Source organism: Pelobates fuscus, chromosome 3 (assembly GCF_036172605.1).
Source record: "Pelobates fuscus isolate aPelFus1 chromosome 3, aPelFus1.pri, whole genome shotgun sequence".
Classification (NCBI taxonomy): Eukaryota; Metazoa; Chordata; class Amphibia; order Anura; family Pelobatidae; genus Pelobates; species Pelobates fuscus.
Genome location: NC_086319.1, coordinates 374,275,952 through 374,296,639, shown reverse-complemented (window position 1 = coordinate 374,296,639; position 20,688 = coordinate 374,275,952). Strand labels below are relative to the sequence as shown.

The window sequence follows — 20,688 nt, the reverse complement described above, 5'->3', positions numbered from 1 at the left end:
ATAGATATGATATTTAAATTGTTGTTATTATTATGTTTGCATATCCCTACTATGTATTTGTGAGGGGTGAAAAAAAATTTAATGCAGACATTTTATCCTGAATCTGGGTGCTTCTCTCTTAGCTCTCTGCCTCTGCCTTGTCTTAACTGGACCATGAAGATATGTCTTCTACTGGTCCTGCTAGTACTTCTGTGGTATACAAAACCTGGTGCTCAACACCCCCTCACTTATTTTTATATCCAAAAATCAAAGTTGTATCTCATTGGATGCTTTATGTTTTCAGCCAACTATTACACAGCTCTCATTCAGATCATTTTGCTGGGTAAAAAAAAAAACGCATAAGAATGAACTAATGGTAGCCTGTATTGATGCCAAAAAATGTACATATCATACGGCTGTTAGAATAAAAATGGGAATAAGAAAAAAGATGGGAATGTTCTAAAACATTTACAAATGTAACTGAATTCCTTTATTGTGACAAAAAGAGACTTTAATGTGGCAAAGCTTTTCAATGTTTGATTATAATAAGAATGATATAGATGGGTTCCTGCAGGACTTTGAGCGGCACTGTGAGCTCAATCGTTGGCCGACAGATGACTGGGTGTGGGTACTGGATGGGAGACTGACAGGACAAGCCTGGAGGCCTGCAGAGCGATTCCAAGAGAGAAATGGGCGGACTGCCAGGTCGTGAAGCGAGCTGTGCTGGACAGATACTCTGTCACCCCAGAGTCGTACAGGGTAAAGTTCCGGGACATCCAGCCGACTCCAGAAGGCACCTATTAAGGGTTAATAAGTATAGGGGTGTATATAAAAAATACCCCTTTCTGTCTCATTAGAGATATCTTTGCCAGAAGCTCAAGGAAGCCAGGTGAAGGGTCAGTGTTAGGACCCGCTTAGGGGGGTCTGCCTTGACGTTGGCAGGCGGGCATTCCCTCCAATGGCCATTGGAGCAACTAAATGACCTCCATTTGTCTAAATATGCATAGGGATTAAGGAGAAAGCGCAAGTAACATTTTCTTTTCTGTGGTTTTTACTATATATTGGGGCTGATGTGTATTGTAGTCGTTGCTGCTGGCCCAGCAGTATTGGGACTAAGCGCAGGACTTCTCTTTTTGTATTTGTATTTACTTTGTATCACACAGCCTGGTTACAATGCTGCTGCCCATCCCATATGTTCCCTATTAAGAGTTAATAAGTATAGGGGTGTATATAAAAAATACCCCTTTCTGTCTCATTAGAGATATCTTTGCCAGAAGCTCAAGGAAGCAAGGTGAAGGGTAAGTGTTAGGACCCGCTTAGGGGGGTCTGCCTTGACGTTGGCAGGCGGGCATTCCCTCCAATGGCCATTGGAGCAACTAAATGACCTCCATTTGTCTAAATATACATAGGGATTAAGGAGAAAGCGCAAGTAACATTTTCTTTTCTCCAGAAGGCACCTACCCAGAGTGTGTCTGGAGGTTGACACATGCCCTTGAGGGATGGTGGACCGGGAGTAAGGGGCACTCCCGGGAGGACTGTATGCAGATTGTGCTGCTGGAGCAATTATACCACCTCTTGCCAACGGAGGTGCAACAGTGGACCCAGGTCCAGAAGCCCACTACAGCCGCTGCAGCTGCAAAGTTAGCCCCGCACCTCCATGAGACTCGTGGAGGAGTCACCAGCATTGCTCTTCCGGGACAGAATCCGACATCACCTGTGTTTGTGCCAACGCAGCGGATGGTGGTAGCAGCCCCTGCTCAAACTGTGGAATCCAGGAATGTCCCACAGCCAGACAGGGCTATGTACCCCAGTGGTGTTCCCGGTCGGAGGCCAATGCCAGGGTCACCGTCCCAGAATGGGAGCAACGGGGCCACTGGGGATTTAAAGAGTCCTGGAGCAAAACACTGGCCTGTCTGTTGTGGGTGCCAGTGCCAGGGGCATTTTGTAAGAGACTGTCCCTCCCAGGCCGGTGGTCCTAATCACCCAGCTCCAGATGGTAGGAGAGTGGTGTCCTGAGAAATATGTTGGGACAGCAGAGGAAGCGAAGGTGGACCAGTACCAGGACTGTCCTGGGAGTGACACCGGTACTGACCGCACAGTGGCCCAGAGATTACCTCAGCCGCCGCCGCCAGCTGGTAAATGGCATCCCTTCAGAAGGACTGCAGGACACCAGGGCATTCTTGACTATGGATAAGCCTCATTTGTTGCGAGTGTCCCGCGATTGCCCCAACCCAAAGTGATTGCCGTTGCTGGCGGAGGGCGACTTACCATTTGTATGGCCCGTGTGTACTGGACTGGGGGGCTTGCTGTGGATACAGGGAGGTGGGAGTGTTGCCAGGCCTTCCTGTGGATGTGTTATTGGGGAACGACCTGGGGCCCATGGAGAGCTACTTCGTCCAGGTCTTAACCTGGGCTCAAGGTGCTAAAGCAAAGAACTGCGTAACCCCTTCAGCCACAGCTACTACTCAGCCACTTCACCAGCGACCTTCTTACTGCCAAACCCAGCTGATGACCTTGGTCCATGAGGTCCCTCTGGCAGGCCTATTGGGAATCAGTAAGGCCCTGGCTGACTAAGATTTTCTACTGGCCAGGCATCTCATAGACTGTTACTCAGTTTTGTAGCTCCTTCGATGCTTACCAGTGGATCAGCAAAGGGAAGGGAGAGGAGAAGGCACCACTCCAGTCTATGCCCATAGTGGGGATTCCCTTCCAGAGGGTCACAATAGATATTGTGGGACCCTTGGCTTGCCCTAGTAAGTTGGGGAAGAGATACATCCTCACGGTTGTGGACTATGGCCACGGACAATATTAGTCCGTATCGGCAGATTTATGTATGCACTTTTATATCCTCCTGAGACTCAGCCCATTAACTTGTGTCCTCTGTACTGGACATTTTGTTCACATGCATCTCCTTTTATTATTTTGAGTTACTCTATAAATCCCTGTTGTATTGTAAAGACGACATCCTGGGCTTTCCAGTGATACGTCATGTGATAGGCTGGGATGTTGAAAACTTCATCTTCCTTTTCATCAAAAATAGATGGCATAGCAGCACAATTTTTTTCCTTGGTTCCCAGGAGGATATAAGCTAAGTATAAGTCCATATGTTACTGTTCCTTCAATTTATGGTCATATACTTTTAGAACTAAAACAGTGTAATTAAAAAAAATGATAAGATCATGCAACATATAAAAGACTGATGAAAAACATAATGCAAAAACAATTAGCATCACTGTAAATTTGTATAATGCCTTTCAGGGCATGTTACTATAGATAAAAATGGCATTGAATATTCTCTTCTCATATACCGTGGGAACATGTATCTCTAGGGCATCACAAACTAGCTTAATTTATTTATTTAAATCCTAAAGAAAACTGTTGCGTTAAAATAAATTGCATTGATAGGGCAGCCAATGTAATAACATTGCTAACCTATCTGACTCTCAAGAGGTTAAGCCTGTTAAATCACTCCCCCAATCCCCAAATCTTTTCGAGAAGCATGGACCTGTTTAATTCTTATGATATCACCTATACGTGAAAAAGCAAATCAGGAACTGCCCTCTTCTAAATCCATAAACTTTGGTGCCCCCGAACCAAGTCCAGAGTCCAGCACCAAGCCTCTAAATGTAGCTAGTATTAAAAAAAAATAATAATAAAAAAAAAATAAGGATCCAGGCACTCCAAGTTATAAATAGGCAAATTTATTGGACTTAAGTGTCCAGCAACGACCAGAAGAAACGTTATATTCCTCCTATTAAAGCTATCTCCTCATAAGCAGCCTTTGTCAATCTTTGTAAAAAAAAAAATCTTTAAAAACTTCACATCTTTGGAACTCCACAAGTCACACTTCCACTTCAGTTGTAATGTATCTTGAGGAGTCTTTGCATTTTTGCTAGGTGACATTCCTGCTACAATGGTGGCGTCCAAAAATAGATAGACCAGGTAAAAAACCTCTATCCCCTTGATGCTGCTATGTTTCTATTAAGTTCTGTGCTTACTCCTGATGGTTTCATATGTAATGAAAATTTGTCTCCTACCAGACTGTGGAGTTCTACATAACTCATGCCTTGAGCATGACAGAAGAATGGCAAGAGTTGATGGCATACAATGCTTGGAGTTTTCCCCTTGCTATATTTTGCCAAAGAATGGCACTTACATGAGATAGGGTAGACTAGAGTACAGTCTTTTCTTTCAGAAAAATTGTACCTTTCTATTTAAAAAAAAACCCACAAAACAGACAGTGCCACTTTGTCAACTTATCGATGAACTTCTATCTACACTATTCAACCCGTTTCTCACATAACACATTTTGTCCTCACCTGTTTTCTCTAGCCCTTCAACACTTCCTTATGGTACATTTACTGTATGCCATACCCAACACACAAAAACTAATTGAAAGGAAAGAGAGGTAAGAAATAACAGTGATGTATTTATGATCCTTTGGGTGACCAGGCTTTGAGAACATATGGAGAACTGGAGTAGTCAAATAACTATGACTTGGTCAAGGGAAATTCAGGGTAACTTTGACAAGCTAAACCACAGGAAATCCAATGTCAAAAGATTCTGAGGCATTGGTATACTATAGATCTGCGGTTTAAATTGCAAACCAAACGTCTTCATCTAATTTATGCAGCTATTCTATAAGAAGAAAATACCATTCAGGAAACAAAAAAATACTACTGCTACTATTGCTAATAAAATAAAAACATTCACAAAACACATACTATTAAAAGAAAAGAAGAACCTAGTGATATTGCCTTGTGTCTCTCTACCCAGATACTGAATGCAGAGACCCATTAGGATTTCAGATTCCCAAAACACAATAATCACTCACAGCAGGTCCTGGGATACCCCTGAGACCTTCTGATCCAGATTTTCCTGGTGATCCCTGTGGCCCCACTGGCCCTGTCTTCCCAGGAAATCCTTCTGTTCCAGATTCTCCCTGCAAAATTTAAAGCATTTGTTAACTGTATCAGTGCAGCGTCCTGAAGATGGCACATGTGATTTAACTCATTACCAAATCAAACAGTGCCAGGTATTTTACAGTGCACTTGCAGACAACTTGTACAGAAAACAGTACCTTGTTGCCTTTCTCCCCCTGCCTCCCCTCTTTGCCTGCTAGTCCAAGTGGGCCCTAGTAAAAAAATATATATATATATTTAATATAGAATAAGGTAAACAGTGGCATATATGCACATGTATTGCAGGTTACTAACCCTCCTTCCTGGCGCACCATTTGGCCCAGGTTCCCCTTGTGGTCCCGTTGGACCCTGTAAGCAAGAGAGAGAGAGAGATACGCTGAGTGAGACACTAACATTGCATTGCTGATATTCCCTTTTATGAATGGCTTATGATGATCATGTAATCCATAGATACTGTCTTTGTATAACCCCTAAATAGAACATAAAAGAGCTGGCCCAGCTCAAATATCACAGTAAAAAGCATTCGTTAAATGCCTAAAGACAAATAAGGTAACATCTTTTCCTTTTCCTAAAGAACGATTATTCCCGTAACGCTGATCCTGCGGTTCTCTTTAAGGTAAAATTAACCTTCTTCCTAATTTACTTTTCACTGCCAATGTTGGTATAACAAAATCTATTAAATTTAAGTTAGTATCTTGCTACATCTCATCTCCTTACTAGAGAATCCAACTTCAATAATAGCATTGTAAAGGGACAGGTTAGCAGGTATGGACCATATACTAAAAATAAAAGATCACCTACTGTTTTACACATTTTGAATTGTGAGTCACTTGTGGGTAAATATTGACAATACACTCTATTAATGTAGTATTAGTTTAATGGGGTGGACTATTTGATTATTTATTAGATCAGGTCATATTATCAGTCTATGTGACAGTATAGGTGAAAAATAAGTATCACATATCTATTGATGCTGTAAGTGGGTCTGCTTATACTTGGGTTCAATGTCTTTTAATTAGTGTGTTTGCAGTTGGTGAAAAGAAGTCGTATTGCATTTGTTGTTCATACTCACCGGATTCCCACTTTCTCCAGCATCACCCTTCGGACCAAATGCCCCATCAATGCCCTAAACACAAGGCCATTATAGATTATTAATGTGCTCATTAGTAGTGTCCAGGCCCAAGGCATAATAATATGCTGTCTAAAATGTTGCTTAGTAAAATGTGAAAATTACCGGTATCCCAGGTTCTCCTCGTGGCCCATGGTCTCCAGGAAATCCAATTGGACCCTATAATAAAAACAAAGATTTATTTAAAAACATAGGACTTCCAAAGTCCATAAGGTATTCTAATTAGTGATGAAGACTGAATAAGGTTCACTTCTAGACATTTTAGGGAAATTATATTTGAAGATGCATAATAATCACCTTCTAAAATTATCAAACAATAAGTATGTTTGTACATTATTAATGCTTTATACATTTTACTATATTATTTGGTATTGTACATAAGAGCAAGTAGAAATGTGTCTGAGATATTAATTGTGATGAACTAACTCCTAAAAGACTATGATCTACTGAGCTCCTCCCTATCCAGTTGCCTTCACTTTTTCTTATTCACTGAGAGCTAGTGCCCAGACGCTATGAGAGGGACAAACCTACAACCACTCTGGAACTCTGGCCCGGCCACGTGTTGCAGATTTTTTCTGGTCAACTTGGACCTCCATTTTTCCTGCAACTCAGAAGAGCACTTTTTGGAGGGAAGTTTGTGTCCAGGGAAGTGAACAATCACTCCCTGAAACCATCAGAGAACTCGCATTTTTCACGGCTATATGGTAACCGACAAATCACCCAGGATTTAACCACGACCGCGTGGAACTCTTTTTGGCCTAGACTAAGTGGTGTTCAGCCAATTATGCATGGATCAGAGTGCTATTTTCCCAGAATAGGTGCTCTGATCTCCTGTTTAAAATGATACATGATATGTGGGGAAACATAATGTTGAATGGGTGTTTTCAGGGTATTTTCTGTGTTTGGCTCTCTGTGTCCGGGGGATAATTAGTTTACCGGTTATCAACTTAATTATCTCTCAAACACAGAGACACCTGGGCGGGCTTAAGTGTTCCTGAATAAAGACCCCATGCTGGGGATCTGTGTATAAATGTGTGTGCTTTTGGCTGAATAAACCAGTTATTTTCGAAGTCTCGGCTGATGCTTGGGTATGCGGGAGTTATAATCCTTGCTTCACTATGGGACCTGGGAGAATCTACTGTGGAGGTACCTCTCTGGGTACAAGTGCTCCATTACATTAATTCTCTTGTAGGATTCCCCAGAGCAGATTCTCATTGTGACACAACCTAGATAAGCCTAGGTAACTTTGGCTGGATGGAGAATTAAGAGCATGAAGAATATTTTATTATGGTGGTTCTCACCAGGTTTCCTTTAGGACCATCTTCCCCGGCACGCCCTTTCTTCCCAGGAGTTCCAGCAGCACCAGAAGGTCCAGATTCCCCTTTTTCACCAAGATCACCCTTGGCACCCTGCAAGAAATCAGCGTGGAAAAAGTAGCTTAGGACCTTGGTTGCTTGTTCCTACTTTTACAAAATGTCATATTTATTCCCTATATTTATCTACTTTTTACCCAATTTTAACCACTATCATGGCATGTTATGCCTATGCAAATTTTGTATGTGTTGTATCTTTACTGGTTTTCCAAATTCTTTTCAATACATTATAATAATTGCGATCTCTTCCACAAATAAACGCCACTTGTGGACATTCGGTTCTTTGGTTATAATTTTTCTGACTGAATACTTACAGGTGGTCCTGGTTCTCCAGGCTGACCAGGATCTCCACCCTCTCCTGCCTCTCCCTGTAGAGAGAAAAATAAAATGAAACATAAACAGTAAAATGTACAAACATTGTCGAGGTCACTTCCTATATTTTCTTGCTGGAATACAAACACTTGATAATCTGACTGCGTGTTTTCCTTTTTTCTACAAACATCCAGAACATGCATTGCATTATCTGAATCCACATGTACATCTAATATCTGAATCTGGATATGCTATACAACCTTTCCATCATAAAATATAAATTGATGTACATTATAAATATATGATATAATACAAACATAAGTTCCTGCGCAAATGCAACATCCAGCATCATAATTATACATATTAACAGACCAACATGAGTTTTAAGATCACAAGTCTTTACCAAGAAGTCCAAAGTAAATATTCTACAGTAGATAGCACTGGAACCAACTGGATTCGTCCACACGGTCTTTCTCAAGGTGAAAATGAGGAGGATAGCATTTAATTGGAATATTTGGTATGGACTTACAATGTTCTATCTCTTGTACGGATGCTAACATTAAATATTATAATGTTGGATGTTACACTTACGCAGGATATCACAGAAAAGATGCAGTGTAAATTGATTATCTAACCTCGATTTAACAAGCTTTTCAAGTGATTTACTACTGTTCTAAAAACTTTACAAATTATTTCACTACAGAAGTTACCATTAGAGTTCACAGTGATTATTGTGGATACGTTTTTCTAACAGTACTGAATCATTTGGAAAGCTTATTAAATCAAGGCCCATATTAATTAATTTTTGTAATAGAGTTATGCTTCATTTTTGAAGGCACTGCACCACTATACATATGCTGCAAATTAATATGCTACTATGCACACTTGCTTAAGTCCCCATACCTATTAATGTTTTTTTAAACACAAAAAAATGATAGATTCAAGTTGATTTACCAGTGTGAGAGAAAACTGGTGTAAGGAAAAAAAAAAAATTACTTTTGTGTGCATTTCTCTAAACGTCCATGAGATTCGCTAGTCCGACTTGCTGTGAAAAATACTAGTCAATTAACAGCTTAAGCGTGAATTATTTTCAGGCATAAGACCTTCAAACTTAACTTAAAAATAAGATATGCCCATGTAAATTGTTGCAAGTCTGCATTTGGATCAAAGATTCCGTATTTATTTGTCTTGGGACTTTTATTTTAATTGACTTGATTATTATTGCTGCTCCTGTATCTACCAGCTTCTGAAGTGATCCACATGCCCAGGATCTGCCGGATGCGCAGATATGCTGATTTTTAAGCGGTGATTGTAAGTGCAATTTGAATAAATTTAATATTTTACATATACAATCTGCACTATCTTGTTTTCCCCTTCTCCATTATAAGCAGAGAATCATGCCACGCCTGAGAGGACACGTATCCCTCCTATGCAGTGAGATCTCCACGCTGATTTTCACCTGATGGGCTTATCCATATCCAAGTTTCTGTGAGTGCAATCTATGATAAGCAGGTTTTGTGATACCTGACGCTATTACCTTATGTAGCTTTTGTTTCTTCCTTTTTAGATATCTGGATATATCTGGTTTATTGTTTATTTTTTTATATATATATAAATCTTTATTTTCATTTTTTATAAAACAGGTTCATTCAAGTGAAGACACAGCTTACAACTGTATAGTTTTTAAACACGGTACAAGAAATTATTTTCCAGTAGCAGTACAATAAATAATAATTATAAGTACCAGTCAAGCCGTGCATTAGTAAGCATCTTCATTAGACAGTATACTGCTGTATCTTACATCTTACATCCTTGCAATCATACAAACATGTCATACATATCACCTTAACCTTAACCATACCTACTACCCATTCTCTCATCTACGGATAGCTATCTCTGTGGGGGGGGGGGGGGGGGTTATATTGTGATTGATAAATCTAACCCAAGGGGCCCAGACTTCGTTATATTTTTCTCTGGATATCTTGGCTATCCCAGCTTCCATGTTGCGTTGGTATTCCATTTGTATACATATCTCCTGCCAGTTTAACCCGCCCATTTGTCTCCAATTTCTGGCCATAACTATTTTTATTGCCATACAGATGTGAATCCAAAGGATTTTTACTTTTGTATTGCTTTTTGGAAGGTCTAAGTGGAACAAGAACATTTGAGGCGTGATCTCAATCCGAACGTCAAACATAAAGTCTGCCAGTTCCACTACGATTGATTTCACTGGTTTCAGCTCCTCACAGTCCCACCAGATGTGGGAGAATGTGCCCAACTCCCTACCACATCTCCAACAATCTGGTAGGAGTGTGGGTTGAAATCTATGAAGGCGAATAGGGACCAGGTACCAACGGTATACTAGTTTAAAGTAGACTTCCTGTATGTTCACCCCATGTATATATCTTTTTACTGCTTGTAGACCCAACAACCAATCCTCCACTGAGGATGAAAAATCAAGTTCTTGCTCCCATTTATACATTGCTGGCGCTTTGTCTATTTGTCTTTGGCTTCTTGCGAATTGATTATATCTGGAAGCGATTTTTTTTTTATAATGAGATGCTACAAATTGATCCATTAGAGAACTTTCCGAAAAATCTTTCCCCATAGTAAAGGATTTTATTCTTAAATAATTAAAAATTTCCTTCGCTGGGAGATTATATTTAGATTGTAGTGTTGGGAATGGCAGCATTTTATTATTATTTAAAAGTTCCGCTATTCTTTCTACTCCACCGTTTTCCCATTCTTGTATATTTATATCCTTTATATAAAATTTTAGGATTGTTAGTGGGGCGTTTAATGATATATGTTTTGTTCCATATTTCTTTTTCAAGTGCTTAACGGTATAGATCATTGTGTTGTTCATTGGGTTGCTAGGTCTTATATTTTTTAGAAGTTCACTGTCGCACCACCAAAGTGATAAAGGTTCCATACCACCAAGATCTGATTTTTCTATGTCTAACCAGTTTGGTCTAGCCGTTGTATAGTTGTCACACTTAATTAGGTGTGCCACCATGTTATTCATATATAGTTTCTGTATATCTGGGAAACGGATCCCCCCTTCTTTCCAGTCTCTCTGTAGTATTTCCAGTGAGACTCTAGGTCTCCTATCTTGCCAAATATAATTTGATAGTTGCCTTTGAAGACCGCGTATCGTCTGGTATGTCACCCTCAACGGGAGATTACTAAATAAATATGTCAACTTAGGAAGGAGATAAAAGTTTACTGCTTCAATCCTACCCAACCAAGAGAGTTCCAATCCCTGCCAGTTTTTTAAGGTGTTCCTGAAGTAGGTGGAAATATCAGTGTAATTGAGTTCTCCAATTTCTCTGTAATCTAGAGAAAGTTTTACCCCTAAGTATTTTATATTACTTGCTTCCCAGTCGCATTTAAAATCTTTTTAAAGTCTATCTAAACCTGGTCCGCTCAGGCCTTTTAACAGAATCTGTGTTTTCTTTATATTTATTTTATAGCCCGAGTGTATACCAAATTCATTGATAAGCCGAAATACGGCTGGGATAGATCTAATAGGATCTGCCAGGGTCAGTAGGACATCATCTGCATATAGTGCAATTTTGTTCTCAATCTTATTCACCTTTAACCCGCTGATGTCTTCATTCTGTCTGATCGCGGCTGCCAACGGTTGTATGGACAGGATATATAACAGGGGTGCCAAAGGGCACCCCTGTCGCGTCCCATTTCTAATAGGGAACCAGTTTGATTGAAACATATATCCTGATACTTTTGCTTGAGGATCCTTATATAGCGCCATTGTGCTCTCCTTAAAGAAACCCTCGATGCCGAAGGCCCCCAGTACTTCTTCCATGTACTTCCAGTTGACCCGATCGAAAGCCTTCTCGGCATCGAGGGTAACCACCGCAAAGGGAGACAAGCTTTGATCTGCATGGTATAGGACATTCAGTAGTTTCCTAATATTATCAGATGTGCCCCTGCCCTCTACAAATCCACTCTGATCTATATGTACAATATTGGGTATAATTTGTTTTAATCTGTCGGCCAGAATTCTAGAGTATATCTTGATATCTAGATTAATAAGAGAAATTGGTCTGTAATTTGAAGTATACGTAGGGTCCTTATCTGACTTAGGGATTGGTATTATAGTGGCCTGGAGTAATTCCGTTGGGATGGCTTTATGGTTAGCAAGATCTTCAAATGTTCTTAATATATATGGAGAGATTATATCGCTTAGTTTTTTATAGAAGATTAAAGAAAAGCCATCTGGGCCTGGTGCTTTACCTGCTGTTAAAGCTTTAATGGTATTGCTAATCTCCTGAATAGAAAAAGGGGCGTTTAGTTGGCTTAATTTCTCCCTTGATATAGTTGGTAAACTCAATTTATCCAAAAACTGTTTTGTTTCACCCTCGGATGGCTCGTTAAATTTTATATTATATAAATTTTTATAGTAGTCTTCGAATGCTTTAGCAATTTGAGTTGGAGAGATCATTTTTTTACTTCCAACAGTTATATAGTTTATAGATTGAAGTTTATTTTTATTTTTTTAATTTATTTGAAAGACTTTTCCCTATTTTATTATTTCCGTAGTACCATCTCTGTTTTAGAGTTAACATAGCTTTGTCAATCCTTTCTTGAGTTCTAATTAATATTTTTCCCCTAATCTCTTTGATGACCTCCAAGATTTTATGATCTATGGTGAGTTTATGTAGGCGTTCTTGTTTTGCCAGCTCGATATAAAGCTCATTGAGCTCTTTTCCTTTCTTTTTTTTTATAGTAGCTCCCATTTTTATGAGGCATCCTCTAATATATGATTTAAAAGTACACCATAGCATGGCATTGGAGACGTCCCCTGTATCGTTACTTTCAAAGAATTCTCTAGATTGAGTGCGTAATGCGTCTACACTAAATTCTGATTTTAATAGATTTTCATTAAGTCTCCATTTATCTCTAAATTTATATTCAGGGTTGTTTTTTATGACTAAACTTACAGGGGCATGGTCGGACCATGTTATAGGTCCAATTGACACTTTCTTAACTCGCTCCAAAATTTCAGGTTTTACCAAATAATAATCAATTCTGGTATATGTCTGGTGAACATTTGAAAAAAACGTGTAATCTCTTGCTTCTGGATTAGACGTTCTCCAGGCATCATATAAACAGGTTTTTGCCATAATAGTCTGCATCTTTGATAAGCCTGTTCTTTGCTTACCATCTATGTAAGCGGACTTGCTTCTATTCCTGTCTATTTTATCATCTATGGTGCAGTTAAAGTCCCCCCCTATGATTAAGCTACCAGACGACACGCGGTCAATCTTTTGCATCAAATTTCCCAAAAACCTATATGGGGATTGGTTTGGAGCATAGACGTTTACCAGAGTATACAAAATATCATTAATACGAACAATCACTATAAGGAACCTACCACCCGGATCGGTCTCCTCATGGATCAGCTCGTATTTTAAACTACCTGAAAAAAAAATTGCCACCCCTCTTTTCTTGCCCTTTCCCACCAAGTTAGATCTGTGACCCCTGTCGCGTCCCATTTCTAATAGGGAACCAGTTTGATTGAAACATATATCCTGATACTTTTGCTTGAGGATCCTTATATAGCGCCATTGTGCTCTCCTTAAAGAAACCCTCGATGCCGAAGGCCCCCAGTACTTCTTCCATGTACTTCCAGTTGACCCGATCGAAAGCCTTCTCGGCATCGAGGGTAACCACCGCAAAGGGAGACAAGCTTTGATCTGCATGGTATAGGACATTCAGTAGTTTCCTAATATTATCAGATGTGCCCCTGCCCTCTACAAATCCACTCTGATCTATATGTACAATATTGGGTATAATTTGTTTTAATCTGTCGGCCAGAATTCTAGAGTATATCTTGATATCTAGATTAATAAGAGAAATTGGTCTGTAATTTGAAGTATACGTAGGGTCCTTATCTGACTTAGGGATTGGTATTATAGTGGCCTGGAGTAATTCCGTTGGGATGGCTTTATGGTTAGCAAGATCTTCAAATGTTCTTAATATATATGGAGAGATTATATCGCTTAGTTTTTTATAGAAGATTAAAGAAAAGCCATCTGGGCCTGGTGCTTTACCTGCTGTTAAAGCTTTAATGGTATTGCTAATCTCCTGAATAGAAAAAGGGGCGTTTAGTTGGCTTAATTTCTCCCTTGATATAGTTGGTAAACTCAATTTATCCAAAAACTGTTTTGTTTCACCCTCGGATGGCTCGTTAAATTTTATATTATATAAATTTTTATAGTAGTCTTCGAATGCTTTAGCAATTTGAGTTGGAGAGATCATTTTTTTACTTCCAACAGTTATATAGTTTATAGATTGAAGTTTATTTTTATTTTTTTAATTTATTTGAAAGACTTTTCCCTATTTTATTATTTCCGTAGTACCATCTCTGTTTTAGAGTTAACATAGCTTTGTCAATCCTTTCTTGAGTTCTAATTAATATTTTTCCCCTAATCTCTTTGATGACCTCCAAGATTTTATGATCTATGGTGAGTTTATGTAGGCGTTCTTGTTTTGCCAGCTCGATATAAAGCTCATTGAGCTCTTTTCCTTTCTTTTTTTTTATAGTAGCTCCCATTTTTATGAGGCATCCTCTAATATATGATTTAAAAGTACACCATAGCATGGCATTGGAGACGTCCCCTGTATCGTTACTTTCAAAGAATTCTCTAGATTGAGTGCGTAATGCGTCTACACTAAATTCTGATTTTAATAGATTTTCATTAAGTCTCCATTTATCTCTAAATTTATATTCAGGGTTGTTTTTTATGACTAAACTTACAGGGGCATGGTCGGACCATGTTATAGGTCCAATTGACACTTTCTTAACTCGCTCCAAAATTTCAGGTTTTACCAAATAATAATCAATTCTGGTATATGTCTGGTGAACATTTGAAAAAAACGTGTAATCTCTTGCTTCTGGATTAGACGTTCTCCAGGCATCATATAAACAGGTTTTTGCCATAATAGTCTGCATCTTTGATAAGCCTGTTCTTTGCTTACCATCTATGTAAGCGGACTTGCTTCTATTCCTGTCTATTTTATCATCTATGGTGCAGTTAAAGTCCCCCCCTATGATTAAGCTACCAGACGACACGCGGTCAATCTTTTGCATCAAATTTCCCAAAAACCTATATGGGGATTGGTTTGGAGCATAGACGTTTACCAGAGTATACAAAATATCATTAATACGAACAATCACTATAAGGAACCTACCACCCGGATCGGTCTCCTCATGGATCAGCTCGTATTTTAAACTACCTGAAAAAAAAATTGCCACCCCTCTTTTCTTGCCCTTTCCCACCAAGTTAGATCTGTGAACCACTGGGAATTTTTTATAGTTCCATAGTTTGGGCATTAAGTTAGACCAGTGAGTTTCTTGGACGAAACCAATATCTGTTTTACTGTCAATCAGTAATTTATACAAATGTCCTCTTTTCTGACCTGAATTTAAGCCCCTTGCGTTAATAGTTAGTATGTTTAATGACATACTACCGCAGCTCACCCCACACCCTCCGCCCCTCTATCCTCCCCTCACGTAGTATCCGACACTCAAACCCATTCATACTTCCACCGGTCGGTCCTATGTATTTGGACCCCCTAGTGGAGCTCCAACTTTCTAATACCTCATTCAAACCATAATATGAAGTACTCTGTGTAGTCTTCATATTTAACCCTGCTGCCGTCGCAGGACCCTGGACCAGGAAAGTGGGCCTTTTGTTCTTTATTATGATCCCTCTAACCTTCATATTGTTCTGCCCTTCTTTTCCCCCTTTCTTTTCTCTTTTATCTTCTTCCTTCCTTCCCCTTCCCTTCTCCTTCCCTTTTCTACCTTCTCCGTTTCATTTCCCTTTCCCTTTCTTTTTATCAGGCCTATTTCTAAAGGCATAGCTGTATTCTTTCGTTTTATCCTGCACGGAATCTATCCACTACATCCCCCTTCTATTGATTTTTATATTATCTCGAGCAATTCTATCTTCCTATTTTGTCTTCTAATACTCCTTTCCCTAGCTCTTATCTTGATCTATGATCTCCCTTCTCCTCCTTTTATATAATTGTGAGCTTGTATCAGTTGTGAGACTCACTTCATTTGTTCCTTTCTATACATATACATTTTATAGTGTATCCATAGGTGTGGCTTATGCTTTATACTCATTTTCCCTTATATTACTCTATATACAAATCATCATTAACTTGTGTCAATTGTGAGACTCACTTCATTCATTCCTTTCTATACATATACATTTTATGGTGTATCGATAAGTGTGACTTATACTTTATGCTCATATTCCCTTACGTGAGTGTATATACAAATCTATCTTTATTACTCTATATGTGCTGTATGTAAATCTATAGTTATATAGTCTTCTATATTTATATGCATTATATACATGAGTGGGTGACACCTGTGCCGTGCCTAAGACCTTTTAACACCTTTTCTTCTAGTGTCAAGAGAAAGAGAAGAAAAAAAAAAAAACGAGAGGGGAGAGTTTGGTTTGACTAAGGGATAAGTTCCAAACTTGTCATCTTCTGTTTTAGTGCCATGTTGTCTCTAAAAGTATATGGTTTATCCTTGAAGAAGACCATAATTGCCGTCGGGAACAGCCATTTGTATCTTATGTCCTTATTCCTGAGGATAACCGTTTCTTCAGAAAAGGTTCTTCTTGCTTGTCTTGTCTTCTGGGATAGGTCCTGATAAACTTTTAAGTGTCTCCATTCTTCCGTGTCGAGGATCCCGTTCCGTATCTTCTGCATTATTTGGTTTTTCATCCAAAAACTCGAGAAACAAATCATGACATCTCTTGGATAGGATTTATCAGTTCCATTAGGTCTAGCCAGTCTATGGAATCTTTCAAAGGTCTCGGGGCCCAGCGTCTGTCTAGGTAGTATTTTGGAGAATAGACTAATCAAGTGCAAATATAATTCTTCTTGTGAGATTGATTCCGGTATACCTCTGACTCTTACGTTGTTTCTCCTGGAGCGATCTTCTAAGTCAGTCAGCTTCTTCTCAGTGTCCTGCAGTCTCTTTTCTAACTGTATATTCGATGTTTTAATTTGTTCGTATTCCTCTTGGATTTTTTGTAATATAATTGCCTGGTTAGTAAATTTTTCTGAGAGAGTAGCAATTTCTGCTCTGACATGTTTAGAGTTGTTTTCAATATCCGTTTGAATCTTTTTATATAAATTGTCCAACATTTGAGTTAGCAGTTGTTGTGTCAAACCCTGCGAGTTTTTTGACAGATGTGGTGAGTCGTCCTCTGATATGTTTGATATTTGAAGGGCGGAGAGCTGAGCGTTTTCTAACGGTAGGGACTTTCGTTGCCTCTCTAAGTCTGTACTAGGCACTTTAGGTGAATAAAATGTGCCTATTGTTGCCTTCTTTTTCTCCATGTTTTGGACTTTATCTTTTTTTGCAGGCATGTGTGCTGGACTTCCAGTTTAGACTTTATACTCCGCTAGGGTTAACTATTGATGAGTATTCCTTTTGTCAGTTTTAGCAGATGTTCCTTTCCTCGTTGCTATACCGGGTATATCCCTTTAAGTTATCTCTTATTTGTCTCTTATTTGTCAAAATATGGAGTAAGGCTCAGTGGAAAGCAAATAGTTGGATCTATTTATCCTTTTTTTTCCCCTTTTACTTACAAAAATTTGTTTTATATTTTCATTGTCATATTTGACAAGAAAGAGAAAAAAAGGAAGAAAGAAAAAAGAAAAAACAAAAATCTTTCCTCTCCACTGCAGCACCAGTTAACTGCCCCTTTAAATTAGCTCTTATTTCTCAGATGTAGAGTAGAGGTTTGGTGGCAAACAGGAGGACAAATACGATTTTATCCACAGAAATTATTTAAATAATTAATTCGTATACGCTGAGAAAGTTTTACTTCTCCTCTGGCAAAATCATTCTTCTATTTACATACACAAGTACCATCAAACTGTAGGTATATACTTATCGCACTCAGCGTCGAGTATCAGAAACAGCCCGGTAGCAGACCCGTTTTAAACAAGATGATGAACTTCAGATGGGGGTAAAAATCAGTGACAGATGAGTGCCCCAGAGTTACAGCTTTACTTTGTGTCTCTATAGCATTTTTAGCAAACTTGCAGCAAACCTGTGGAAGATTTCTCGGAGGAAGAAATGACAGGTGGACCAGTGGATACACCAGCTACAACGTCGCAATGTTACAACTTTGTTGCCTCATTCCTCCGCAGCAGCTCCACAAAGATCCACAACCATCCGTAGCAAGTAAGCTGTGTAACAGTGTACCGACCTTTATCTCTCGGCAGGTTAGTAAGAGCTGCTCCGCCGCTCAGCCTGTTGCTTATGCCTCGCTGCTTTCAGAGTCTCGGCGTTTCAGCGTCCCGGCGCTCTCACCGCCCTGATAGCTCCGGCTGCTGCATTACCCTACTTCCTGGTCCGTGGGAACGCGGCTTACGTGCGCTCCGACGTCACACACTGCCCGCCCATCACAAAAGTCAGTTGATTCCAAACTTTGAACTCCCTGGTTTATTGTTTATTAAGGTTGTAGTACCTCCTTTACATAGGAGATTTTTTTATTTTGTTTCACCCCATTTATTATTTTGTTCTGTTCATTTATAGCTAGGAGACCGGCATAGAAGAGGTGTAGTGTGGGGGATTGGCTAGAGGAATTGGAGGTGGGGTTTTGGCTGTAGGAGTATAGATGGTGACCTTTTTAGATAAGGGGCCATCTTAATTAATCCTCACTTGCCTGTTTTTGTCCCACTGTCCCTCCCTTTTTGGTTTGGCAGGGGATAGATAGACAAGTTGATGTGTAGATCGTTTGTCCTGATGTAAGATAGTTTAGTTCACTAAGAACAGATAGGTTGGAAGGGCATTGGTAGGTTCGAGCTCGTTGGTAGCTACGAACCAGGTGTGTGTAGGGTGTATCTCGGTATACCCCTACATTGTGAAACCTGGAAAATCATGCTCTCGGTGGCAATGGTTTGTGTTTATATGTTAATTATATGTTATAATGTATATTATTTATGGTGATGTGGGTCATTGCCTGGGGTAGTATTGTTAAAGGAGTTGGGGTTGATATGTTATGTTTAATATGTTGACAATGACCTTAAAAATTCTAAGTGTTTATTTATATTATTAAATCTGTGATAATTTTACCAAAATAAAGGTGTCTGGGTATCTATGGGGGTTTTTGGGTTTGTCAAGCATATGCCAAAAAGGCGACTATGCATATGTCAAGCCTCTAATTTATTTGAGTGTATGTTATAGAGCAGGGGTGCCCAAATATAGAAGGGGTGCCCAAATGCAGATGTTTTGCATGCCGTTAGAATTACAAAGCATCATGGAAGCCTTGGTTTTAAAGCATCTGGGGATTTACCTGTTGTAGAAGCTTTACATTTCACCAGTGAGATTAGCATATGATCTGTGTTCTAGCCAATGAACAGTAAAGCTCCACCAGTATGTTGTTATTAATATTATATAGCGCCGACAGATTATATTATATACCATTTATATAGCGCCAACAGATTCTGTAATGCATTACAATATTATGAGAGGGGGATTTAACTATAAATAGAACAATTACAAGAAAACTTACAGGAACGATAGGCTGAAGAGGACCCTGCTCTAACAAGCTTACAGTCTATAGGAGGTGTGGTATAAAACACATTAGGACAATAAATAGCAATCAAATAGGGTGGGAGTGAAGCTGGAGTAGAGAGTAGAGTGCTGCCCTTTAGGAGAGAGCAAGAGACAAGTATGTGAGGTAGAGGCTAGTCTGGGAGGCCATAGGCTTTCCTAAAAAGATGGGTTTTAAGGCACTTCTTAAACGATTGAAGACTAGGGGAGAGTCTGATGGTGGTAGACAGGCTGTTCCATAGGTAGGGAGCCACCCGCGAGAAGTCCTGCAAGCGAGAGCTGGCTGCACGGGTGCAATCAGCGGACAGAAGAAGCTCATGGGCAAAGTGGAGAGACCGAGAAGGGGAATACCTATGGATCTGTGAAGAGATATAAGAGGGGCTAGAATTGTTCAGTGCTTTATAGGTATGAGTTAACACTTTGAATTGACTCCTATAGGATACAGGAAGCCAATGTAAGGACTGACAGAAGGGTGAGGTGTGAGAGGACCGACTAAAGAGGAAAATCAGTCTGGCGGCAGCATTCATTACAAACTGTAGTGTGGCAATACGGCTTTTGGGAAGACCAATTAGGAGAGGGTTACAATAATCTATGCAGGAAATTACTAGAGCATGGACAAGCTCCTTGGTAGCATCGTGCGTAAGAAATGGGCAGATGCGGGCTTTGTTTTTAAGGTGGAATCTACAGGATTTGGCAACATACTGGATGTGAGGTTCAAAGGTGAGGCCAGAATCAAGTATGACGCCAAGACAGCTCACTTGCAAGGATGGACTTATGTGGATACCACTAACTTGAAGGGAGAGTAAAATAGGTGGATCAGTATTAGGAGGAGGAAAGACAAAGAGCTCAGTTTTAGAGAGATTGAGTTTCAGAAAGTGGGAGGACATCCAGTCAGAGATGGAAGAAAGGTAAGCAGTGACACATTGCAGGATGGAGGGGTAGAGGTCTGGGGAGGAGAGATGTAGCTGGGTGTCATCAGCGTACAGGTGGTAGCGGAATCCAAATGAGGTAATAAGTTTGCCAAGAGAGGCAGTATAAAGAGAAAATAGAAGGGGACCAAGGACAGAGCCTTGGGGGACTCCAACCGAGACAAGACGAGGGGAGGAGGTATCATTAGAAAAGGAGACACTGAATGAGCATTGAGAGAGATAAGAGGAAAACTATGAGAGGACAGGTCACAGAGACCAAGTAATTGAAGAGTTTGAAGAAGGAGAGCATGATCAATGGTGTCAAAGGCAGCAGAGAGGTTAAGAAGAATTAGTACGGAGTAGTGGCCTTTGGATTTAGCTGCGATTAGGTCGTAACTTTGATAAGAACAGTCTCAGTAGAGTGGAGAGGGCGGAAGTCAGATGA

At 39.7% G+C, this 20,688-nt stretch overlaps 1 protein-coding gene across 1 annotated transcript in view; it reads right to left on the bottom strand.

Annotated features, from left to right (window-relative positions):
- COL5A3 (collagen type V alpha 3 chain) overlaps positions 1–20,688 on the bottom strand; it is a 219,690-nt gene that overhangs the window by 15,483 nt on the left and 183,519 nt on the right. Inside the window, exons 49-55 of the mRNA XM_063449460.1 lie at positions 7,718–7,771; positions 7,332–7,439; positions 6,136–6,189; positions 5,974–6,027; positions 5,196–5,249; positions 5,060–5,113; positions 4,814–4,921 (exon numbers count right to left, since the gene is read on the bottom strand). Of these exons, the coding sequence (XP_063305530.1) occupies positions 4,814–4,921; positions 5,060–5,113; positions 5,196–5,249; positions 5,974–6,027; positions 6,136–6,189; positions 7,332–7,439; positions 7,718–7,771 (486 nt within the window). The remainder of the gene's footprint in view (positions 1–4,813; positions 4,922–5,059; positions 5,114–5,195; positions 5,250–5,973; positions 6,028–6,135; positions 6,190–7,331; positions 7,440–7,717; positions 7,772–20,688) is intronic.